Here is a 12244-nt window from a genome sequence, read left to right as displayed (position 1 = left end):
AGTAGGGTTTATTTTTTTTGTATTTATCTAGATCATTTATTTTCTAATCTCGATTCGTTAATTTTTTTGCGTGAGTGGTTTGTATTTATCTATATTTATGTTGCAGTGTATTTATAGTATAATTCATTAACTCTATCTTTTTAGATTATTTTTTTTAAAAGAGCTAATTGTGACAATCAATAATATAACGAAAGCTGCAACAAATCTTCAATATCTTGCTGGTGAGTATGTCATTCATCTTTTTACATTTGATTTGGATAAGTCTTGTTTATTATTAAAATATCTACCTAACTATAAGTAATTTAATTTTTTAATAACTATGCTTGAATTTTTCAACATTTAATTCAAAAATCATAAGAAAGCAGCACCCAAAAAAAAGAAAGAAAATCATTAGGAGTAGCACTCAAGTTTGGAGAAAGTAAGCAACATCAACTAAGAATCAATCTACGCTGCACAACAAAATTGTGGCATCCGACAGTTCTTTGAAAATAAAATTTTATTCCTAATATTAGATTCCTAAATCCTAGAAATAACAATAAGTTGGTAAGTATATGTAAGTGTATCATATATAACATATTTATTCTTTTAAAATTTTGTATTTAATATTATAACATATATATAACAATTTGTTTTTATATATATTTATTATTAAATAAGACAATATACACGTACAAAATACGTATATTTAACTAGTAATGATAATAATCTGAACCAAGATACAATACCTTTCAATAGAGCCTTTAAAGTTGAATCAAATTAAATATTAAGGCCCACTAGCTTTTATTAATATAAATAATTAAGAGAAACATCCAATTGGGTTTGCTAAAATTATCCTATATTTTCAAACTATAAGCTGAGATTTTTATAAGGGAAAATTATGCGGATTGACAAACAATACTATTATATTATGTGATAAAAGTATAATTTTAATTAATTATATGAATTGACTATAATTTAATGAAATTTGATATTATACAAATCTAAGGGCTCATATACAAATCTAGAAGCGAATATACAAATCTTTAAAGCAAATTTGGAAGCGAATATATATAATCTCTTTGAAAACCCAATTTGTATAATGCAGCGAGATATACAAACGAAAATTGACATAACAACTGAAACTATAGCTATGAAACGTGATTATACAAACTGCAGCTAAGAGGCTAATTATGTTTCAAATCTTTACTATTTTTTAAACTTCCCCAATTTATAAGGTGTTTCTGAACACTCAAGAATTTGCAATGGTCAAAAGCACTCATATGACGTCTAACATATGTATATATAAATATAATATAATTATATAAACTTTTATTTTATTGCATCAAGTAATTACTAAATTATTTTTCGTAACATAAAATTTACTCTGTTTTGCATAATTAGTATCATAAAAAGTCACCAAATTATTTTTTGTAACAAAAAAGTCATCAAACTATCTTTTTTAACAAAAAAAATCATTCAATTTTGAAGAAGTATCACAACAAGCCACTATATACTAAAAAGATAGGTTCAACTTAATTTGCCTAAATATATATAAAATGTCTATTTGGTTTACTCCGAATGACTTCTTCGTGATACTTCGATTTTTATGATAATAACAATAATAACTATGCCTCTATTCCAAATAAATTGAGGTCGATAATTTAGTGCCTTTTGTGATGTTTAGGTAAAGATTGAATGATTTTCTGTTACAAAAATAATTTAATGACATAAAATATATATAAGTGTTATGATCAATAAACTGAATTGAAAGTCAAGAGTTTGCAATTAATTAATTGTCACGATCCAAATTGGGCCATGAGTGGCACCAACACTTAACCTCCTAGGTGGGAGAACCAACGATACAAACCCCGATTAATAAATATAACAATAACGCGGAAGCTCAAATAAATACGTTTTCCCCAAAACCTGAAAGTCATCACATGAAGGACATCTAAATTCTAAAACTAAGTCTCAAATTATCAAACACCAAATAAATAAATAACATAACGTGTCCAAAAAATAAGGACACCATGCCATGACAAGAGATTCCATCGCCAGCTAGAAGGATAGCTCACCCTGAAATCTTATGAACTGGAGATTGACTAGAGCTGAGGTCGAGTCGAAGTCGGTGGAACACTCGCTGCACCCCACAAAATAAAACAAGAAAAGATACAAGTAGGGGTCAGTACAGGACAACATGTACTGAGTAGGTATCATCGGTCGACTCAAAATATGAATCAATATGCAATAAGTAATAGCGGAAAATCAACCGTAGCACTTAACAGGTGGCAACCAACAAGATCAAGATCAAGTGACAACACAATGAATAATTTCATAACCAATCAACAATATTAAGATCACACATGAGGACTCAAGCCTCCATATCACATTCTTTTGAAAAATGAGTTATTGGAGATTGAGTAGTATTAAGTCATTTTGATTTCTTTTCCTTTAATATTATCATGCCGGAACGTGACACCCGATCCAAATATACCGTGTCGGAGTGTGACACCCGATCCAAATATACCGTGTCGGAACGTGACACCCGATCCAAATATACCGTGCCGGAATGTGACACCCGATCCAAATATACTGTGCCGGAATGTGACCCCCGATCCAAATATACCGTGTCGGAATGTGACACCCGATTCAAATATAATTAATTTATCATTCTTCATAATTACATTCCACTTCATTAACAATATTTCATCAAACCTTCTTTATTCGAGGCACCCTTTTTTTTTGATAAGGCAAGTTCAAGATTATGAATTTCATGGCCTCGGGATTTCAGACCAATCAGAAAAACATATCAACCATCCAAACCACAACAATTAAATGCGTAGTAAACTTCACACATTACTCAATGAATATCAATCACTATTAAGAGTCTATATATGATATAGAATAAAAACCATAACCTACCTCAACCGAAGAACCGAAGTAAAGCAAGCTAATCCACCAATGTCTTTTCTTTCTTCAATGCCTCAGACCAATTTCAATCTATCAAATATATAATATTTATAAGTAAACTAATCCGTAAACACCAATATTATATATATGTTTAACCTAGACCCAATAACTCACCCAATTCTATAAACAAGTTCCTAATCTTGATGGCACTTAACATGTAAACTCCCATATTTTCTGAATTTTAAAACTAGGGTTAAACCTCAATTAAATTAAATAATCACTTTAAAACTTGATCCTTTCGTAACGCTTCCGAACGATCAAAATCTGTTCAAATACATAATCTTCATAAGAATACGAATTCAATGACACCCATATTGCTATATTTATTTTTGAATCAAAAATTGGGTCAAAAAGTCATCACAAGTCATTGAAGTCAAATCTGAAATTTTCTTTCCGATTATGTTCGCTCATGATAAAATAAACTCACATGTCAAATTTCAGCTAAAACGGATTGTTATTCGACCCCCAAATCAAGATTTTATGTGAAGAACCCTAGGGTCATATTTCCTTATTTTAGCATTATTTCTTCACCAATATACCCTAAAATATGTTCATAATCGCATAAAAAATTAATAGAAAAGATGAGAATAATTACCTTGATGCTTTGGAATGAAAATCCTTATTTTTCTCTTCTCCTTTATTTTTCTTTTCCCCTTTCTTTTCTTTCTTCCTCCGTATTCCCCCCCCTCCCCCGTTTCTGCGTTCTGTTCTTGTCGCTGTTCTCTTCATTTTTTTTTATATATTTTTTTTCTTTCTTTTTGCTCCAACTAATTATGTATAAAAATTTATAAATCCTATCCTTTTTCTTTAATAATTGGTATAGAGTATTAATTAAATTAATACTTTAACCCACTAATTAAATAAATTATCGAAGTTTTCCCCTCAACTAAATAACCGTAATTATTGAAAAGTCCAAAATACCCAATTAAAAATTTACGGGATAAGTTTTTTATGAACTAAAAATTCCTAATACTCAAAACGACCTAATGGATCGTTACATTAATACTCAAGAGTTTCATTTTTGTTTGTTGTAATGATCAATACTGTGGATTTTTAATTTTGGGGTTCTATTTAATTTACTTTTCAAACAAGGAAGGTGAGATATTTTAAAAAGTATCGTTGATAATTTGTTGCTAAACGTAAACGTTAATTGAACTTGAGATTGTCAATGTCCTAAAGTCTCTGACATTAAATAAATATGATAAATAATCAATTTGCATAAGGAGAATTATTCAACATTTCTTTGTTTATTTCTCTCACATCTATCTCCATGGTTTTGTTCTATTTATTTACATTTATTCAAAAGAGATGATGTGAACCTATATAAATGTTGTTCGCAACAAATTTTAAAGTAATAGAATTTGATTGCAATCATAAATATAATAAAAATATTTATTTTATGGATAATATTTACGTGTATAACTATGATTCATTTATTTCTTATTTTTTCTGTCTTAAATATTTTTCGTGATTCGAGGGTCGATAGTAGAGTATCCCTCGAATATAAGATGATCTTCCTTGTGAGTATTTGATTGTCAAGAACAACGAACACCATTTTCGATATTTTGAGTTGATCTTGAGGAAGATCGCCTCTTGATCACATTGCCTTTTGAGAAAAACAATGTTTGATATCTTCATGTCTTTGTGAATACCCAATATAAATTCGACTTTGAGAAAAATAATTTTTGATGTGTTGATCTCTTTGTAAATAGTGAAATATTTATGAGATATTCGAGATGCCACTGTAAGAAAATATATGTCCCTTTTTCATAGGTGTGAATTAGGGTTTAAGATAAAGTAAAAGAAATCTTAACGGACGTCAGAATTTGAGGATGGATTTAACCCATCTTGTACAGTACTATTTTAAATCCCCTAAAATTGTGATTTCTATAAATTTACGCGGACAATTAAAAAGATTGTTAATTTGTCGTTGTCACCATATATCAGAATTATATACTTCTTCTATTAAATCACCCTATCACGATTCACGACTGTTAGCATTATTTTATGGGAATTATTTGATTTTAATTTGTTATTATAAGAATTTTTTAATTTGTTATTCTAGGAGGTGGAAAGACTTGGGCCAGCCAAATGGCCCATTTGGTCCAACTTAGTAAATAGGAGGTGGACAGGTTTGGGCCAAACATCCAGTTCAATTTGGTTTTGGAAAACTTACATAAATATACAATATTAAAAAAATATTTACCATTTATAGCAATAAAAAAATAATTTCACTGAACACTTATAATATATTTATAATACAGTTTTAATACATATTGCAGAGAACTATTTATAAAATATATATAATACAAGTTTTATAGATGGATAATACATTTATCACATATTTTAATAGATTTATAATATATTATGTTAGTTTCTTACTACACAAACATAATATATATTTTAAAACACTTATAATACATTTATATTGTATGCATAATTCACTTTTAATACAAGAGTAGATTTATCATAATATTGCTACATATTGCTATAAATGGTAATAAATAAAAAATATCGCTAAAATCAGTAATTAATTTTTAAAAAACACTCAATCTAGTAATTTTTCGTTTGGTTTTCTTGGGGTAGAATGTAGAATAAAGGGTTTCTTATGTAATTGTACTTGCGATCAGAAAAAAAATTCAACTAAATCACATGTATATATAATGTATCGATATTGTATAAATAATATATAATTATGTATATTATATATAACTATATATGAAAGATCTATATACATTTATATACACTTATTATACAATATTTACATATTGCAGTAGTTCATCTTCCTCAACAAGCTGATTCTTTTCTTCAAATCCGACCAACTCAAATCATCATCTTCATTTTTTTTTGACTTATGTATCAATCGATAATTATATTTATTTTTAAATTTTATTTTAAATCCAATATTGTCACATGAATGAGAAGAAAAAAAGTAATCTTCAATGGAAATAAAATCTTGGACTCAAAAGAAGAAAAGGGACACACACACAACAGAGAAGTTGGTGTATATTATTGTGTAATACCTATAGATTTGTATATATTTATTTATTTTGATGTTCATTAATCCTTATTCACTTAATAAGTTGGTATATATTGGATTAATATATATTGATTTGTAATTACCTAATAAATTTGTATACATTTATTTGCATTGTATCCATATAAATTATAATCATGTATTAGTATGCAATAATCCTTATTCATCTAACAAATTTGTATATATATATATATTTGCTTGCACTGTTATACATTATTCCATATTCCACTAACAAATTTGTATACATGTGGAGAATAATCCAATGCTGCTACAAAAATAAAGTGTTTTCGCTAACACTTACTCTAAATAAAAAGGGACAAAATGAAATAATTGGATCCTTAATTTTAGGGATATCCGGTAAGTGAAATAACGGAAACAAAATAATTGAATTCCTAATTTTAGGGATATCAATGTAAAATAGGGGAAACAAGATGAAAGATAATTAAATCCCTAGTTTTAGGGATATTAGGCTAATGTAGTGCCAATTTTCTTAGGCTTGAAATTTGTTAAAACACTTTTAAGTCCAATATCTTTTTGAATCGAGAACCAACTTGATATGGAATAAGCAGAGTGTCCAATAAATACAATCAATATATTAGACAAATTAAAGTACATTATACCAAAAGACACATCTATTAGGAGTATCTAATAGAGAGTGTGTTGAACTACATTTTGGATGATTCAAATAAACTGAACTAATAAATAAACTATCATCGCTCAAACTTAAACAAATTGAACGGGTCATATTTTTTGAACTAATTTTACCACCCCCCACACATATATTATTTTGTTAACTTTTGCTTTAAAGGTTACGTTTTTAATGTTGTGGAAGAAGCATCTAAATCGATTGCTTCTAAGCTTCTTTTTTGGGGGTAAATCAGATATCAAGAATCTCATAATTATTAATCCAATTAAATTTCAAGATTTTATTTCTTTTTAAGTCCTTTAATGCCCATTCTTGAATCACCTATCTAATCTTAATTCTTCAATTATTTTGCTGTCATTATTCATCTAGATCTCAGCATCAAAAGTTTATCAAGGTATGGCTTTCTCTCAATGAATAACTTAGTTTTTAGTTTTTACCCCAATATTCTTCCCAATTCTTTTTTGTTGTGAATTTCATGTGATTGATTCCACAAAGTTGTTGGCTTCTAACAAATCTTTAACAAATCTTCTAGACTAGAATTAGGGGTTTCAATGAGGCGAGTCAAAATCAACCGAGTTAATAACTAAGCTGGTCAATTGTTACTTGAGATGAAAATGGGCTAACAAATGGGTCATAACCAACCCGTTCAATGCTTATTAGTATTAATTTCTTTAATTATTCATAATTTATTTGAGTACTTAATATTTTTCTATAAGATTTCTGATGAATTAATCTGCAAGGTATATAAGAATATAACTTTTAGACAGACTGAATAAGACTAGTCAAAAATGATTGAGCTATTAAATGCACGAATCTATGACCTATCCAAACTTTAGGATCAAGTTATATTAAGAATGTTATAGAATGAAATTCATATGAAAATTGCAAGTTGCTTTTAGAAAATTGATAATTTCTCCGGCCATCCATGTTGCGTCACCGTCCATCACTCCGATAAATCCTTCACATTTTTTTTTTATTGATTTTAGGGATTCAATAATTAGATTGAGAATTTTTTAAAGATTGTGTTTTGATGAGTCTATTATATAACATAGGTGCATGTGAATAATTATTTTTGGTGTAGTAGACTAATATTTTGTTTTATGTGTGCTAACATAATTATTAGCCTTTGAATTTTGATCATAACTTTTTAATTGAATGTAAAAGCTACTTACAATTTACTTTTATGAAGTATTTACAGTTTTATTAAAAATTATATTGTATATTGATCAAGTCTTCAAATTTAAAAGTGAGAGTGTCAATGAAAAACTTGAATAATGTAACAATATTTTCGAGAGTAAAGATTTTAAGATAAATAGAAGCAAGATGAGTACACATACTTTAAGTATAAGTAGAATGAAATTAATGTGAGATTAGATGAGACTGTGGTGCTTAAATGTTTACAATTAAGATATCTTAACTCAATAATATTGAAAAATGATTTGATAGATAATTAAGATGTAATACACATAATTAAAATAGAATGATTAAACAGAAAGTGCAAGGAGGTTGTTATGTGATTGAAGGATATATATATATATATATATCACCAAATTAAATGACAAGTAGCACAAATTGGAGATAAATGGGGGAGATGATTTCATGATGGGAAATCGAATCCTCACTTATAAGATAAAAATTCAGATAGTCAACCAACTGAGTTACTAAGATTTCTGAATCGAGATGATCATTTAGTCATGTCTTATGTATAGGCCTACAAATGCACCAATATATGAGTGTTCAATCATGATTACTGAATGTGTTAAAATGAGGGCAATAAAAATTTAGATTAGATGAAAGGAAGTTATTTCGAAAGATTTACTATCTCTTGAAATCCATATGCAGTTGATGAATAACAGAACACAATGAAAGCAAAATATTCATACAAAGAATATCCCAAACTTAGGAAAAGAATAGATCTACAATGAATTAATTAATTGGTGCCAACTTATAAACTTTCTAATAAATCGGCAGCCGTTTATTGACCCAAAAAATTTCTTTAATACATTTCTTCATTTTGTTTCACACGACTTATTCTCTTTGTATATTTATTAATCCAGCTATATTCACATGCACTAAGAAATGGGTCTACTTCCCTATACCTCCTCCAATATTCTTTTCCTTAAAAATTGCATAATTCTAGAATGCACCAACATAATTCAATCAACTTTTAAATTTTAAATTCGCTTCTGTAAAAGTCAAAAACTTAAAAGAAAGTCAAAAATTGCTAAAGTATTGTCAATAATCTTCAAAATTAAATTGAATTAGATTAATACAAGAGTTTAAATTTAAAATTTAGATATTTGAAAACTATACAAAATAATTATAAGTTGCAATTTTTCTCATATTAATATAATTTTAAATAAATACATCTTAAAAGATTGATCAATTTATACTGTTTGACTCTCGAAAAGTGATACGCGAAAAATAAAAGTGAACCGACAGAAAGAAGGAGTATATATGCGTTACATATATTATTAGTATGTAGTTGGTTTGTTAGTTATTATAGTCTTGATTAATCATAAATGTTTCTCCATTCTCTATGTGAAAAGTTGTGGAACAAAGGTACATTTCCCCTATTCTTTACCCTACATATTGATGGTATGTTCAAAGCAGGTTTTTCTTCAATTTCTAGATGTGAGAGATTCATAAAAGTAGAATACTAATGAGTTAAACCTAATACTCCTAATATATATAGTTGACTTTGAATGGATGTCCAATTAATATGATGTCCAATTAACTGAAATTAATCTTCCACGAATGTTTAAACTGAAAAAAGGAGATAGTTTGATCTCAAAATAACAAAGGTGAACCAAAGGAGTAGAGGAATGGAAGCAGATGAACCCAAGGCCTCAGTGACCATGTACTCAAATGTTTACTTTGGAATTTATTTACCAAAAAAAAAATTGATTATTAGATGTGACTAGCTATGTGACAAACTCAGAATCTAGACGTCGTGAATAATATGAATTAAGATATTGAATTTTAAAATGTATATCATCCATAGTTCTATACTTACCTTGTTTTCATACGTCTTATTTATAATTTAATCAAAACATTGGGTTTTGCCAAAATTGGAGAATCACTTGTCGGATTCGGAGGTGAGAGCGAATGAGTCAGAGGCGGATTCATAATTTAAAAGTCATTAGAGGTAGATTTCAATCAAGATATTAATTAGTTAAGTAAACTCTGAGAATTTGTATATTATAAAAGAGAGTTTGACCCAAAATTCCTTTTAAAAAAGAAGTTAATCATATGACACTCAATATTTCTTGTATATATATACAGTCGAAAAGCCTAATACTGTATATATTTATATCAAAGTCCCTTGCTTTTTTTTAGGATGTCAAAGGCTTCATCAATATGGCTACCAATATTCTTCTTATTTGCTCAACTCTTTCATGCTTCACAAGCTGACCTTGGAACTGCCAGCCAGTATAAGCCACCATACACACGTAAGTTACATTTAAATTAAATATATATCTCAAATCTCTTCTTTTTTAATTTAATTTCTTTTCGTTCATAAAAGAAAAGGTTCAGTATACGAAATATTTCGAGTTACATTTACACATGTTTAGAGAAGGGGGACCCCAAATTAAGGGATACTATAATGTAGACAAAGTACTGCAAGATCGAGGGGGTAATGTAGGCAACATATCGTGTTTATCCATAATAGTGAATAGTTTTCTTACAATATATACAGAGACCAACATGAACATTAAGAATTCATGTAGTCGACTTTGTTCTGAAAGACCTCCCTAATTATTTGACGTGTTTTATTCAGATTCTCCTTAAACTATACATGGTGTTAAATATTTCCCCATGTACTTGGCTATTTTATTTCCGTTACTGCCTCAAACTATAAGTGGTCCTAGCTAACTACCCATGTACTTGGCTTTTTATCGGTCAAAATTGACTCTCTCGAGAATCGCAACATGACAACTAGTAATATATTTGATATTTTTTCGCACAGCAACGGCATGTTTTGGGAGTGATCCAACACAATTTCCATCAAGCAACTACTTCGCAGCAGCAGGGGAAGGAATATGGGACAATGGAGCAGCATGTGGAAGACAATATTTGATCAGTTGCATTAACTCAGTGTTGCCCAAAGCTTGTAAAGCTGGAGAGACAATTCAGATCAAGATTGTTGACAGGGCAAAAACCTTACAATCTAGGCCAACTAAGGAAGGAACCACCATGGTTCTTTCTAATGCTGCTCTTTCTGCCGTTGCTCTTCCAAATACACCTTCTCTCAATATTGATTTCAGACAGTAAGTAATACTCACTCCCTCTTTTATAAGACTCATTTTTATTTACTTTTTAATCAGTTTCAAATAGAATGATACATTTTTTTATTTAATAAAATATTTAACGATACTATACATTTTACCCTGTTGAGTCCTATTTATGTGGCAAAAAATCCACATTGCAATATAATATCTTCTTCCCAAATTTCGTAAACTTTGTGCTCAATTAAACTACATCAAATAAATTAGAATGAAGGGTGTACTATTTTATTAATTTGTTATTTGCTCTCTACTTGTTTAATTTCCTAGATCTCCCACACCAAGGCAGATTCATTTTTTAAATTAATACTATATTTTAATGCTAAATTCAAGTTAAAAGGATATTTTGATGCACAAAATATATTTCGTGTTCCTATAAAATTAATACGTGAAAAGACCAGACCTCAAGGGGTGCAGTGTAGACATCCTATCACCCTTCTTGACATATACTATAACAAAATAGGATTTAACAACGGAAACTAATATGCCACTAATTAATTTCCTTTTCTTTTCTTTTTTGGTAGTGATAAGCATTAAAATTGATTCTCAAATTTGAACCTGCGACCTATACATATAGGTCAAACAAAATAGCTTTATCAATTCTCCAAAGCTTCCATTCATGCTAAACTCACGTATATTGTCATAAATTAGAGATTGTACTTAACTTATACATATATTACTATTAGTTCTTGTTCATTTATATAAAATGATCAGCTTAATTAATTTTCAAAAAAGAAAATGATTTTTTTTTATATATTATGAAACTGATGGATATGAACTGTGTGTTTATTATTGCAGGGTGTAGAAATTTGGTACAGACGTGGGATTCACAATCCATATATTCTAGAAAATCTGACTTATATCCATAGTGTATTCTAGAATGAAACTTTGATTAATCCGTCAGTATTTATTAGTCATTGACTAAATATACGTTGAATCGACAAAAAAATGTCATTAATGTAAACGAACAAATTATTGATTAGCAGTTTTTTTAGAAAATTGAGACACCTTCATCTGCAGGCAAATGTCATATTCAAATCGTTTTTTATAGTATTAAAAATAAATGGATAATGGTCACTATCTATGTATTCATTGAAGAGAAATATTTTCTATTAAAATTATGTTGTTCAAGTTAGTAAATATCAATTCAGATAGTTTGACTTTACAAATTTGATTATTTTACCATATCTGATTGTGAACTCTGATTATTTTTATTTTTCAGAATCAAATATTGATTCAGATGCTACCTAATGACTAATTCTTTCCATCGCGTAGTAATAGTGTTAAAATTTATAATTTCCGGTTGAATTACATTGTTTTTTACGG

The 12244-nt window shown here is 28.6% G+C and overlaps 1 protein-coding gene across 1 annotated transcript; it reads left to right on the top strand.

The window, feature by feature from the left end:
• The first annotated feature begins 6940 nt into the window (after positions 1-6940).
• Positions 6941-11982, top strand: LOC129900636 (EG45-like domain containing protein). The gene is made up of 4 exons (XM_055975651.1): positions 6941-7026; positions 9972-10084; positions 10603-10903; positions 11717-11982. Exons 2-4 carry the CDS (start codon positions 9973-9975, stop codon positions 11721-11723), a joined length of 420 nt encoding a protein of 139 aa, XP_055831626.1. The 5' UTR covers positions 6941-7026; position 9972; the 3' UTR covers positions 11724-11982.
• The last annotated feature ends 262 nt before the right edge of the window (positions 11983-12244 follow it).

Source organism: Solanum dulcamara, chromosome 8, assembly GCF_947179165.1.
Source record: "Solanum dulcamara chromosome 8, daSolDulc1.2, whole genome shotgun sequence".
Lineage (NCBI taxonomy): Eukaryota > Viridiplantae > Streptophyta > Magnoliopsida > Solanales > Solanaceae > Solanum > Solanum dulcamara.
The sequence above is the reverse complement of the archived record's forward strand: the minus strand, read 5'-3'. Positions and strand labels throughout refer to the sequence as shown.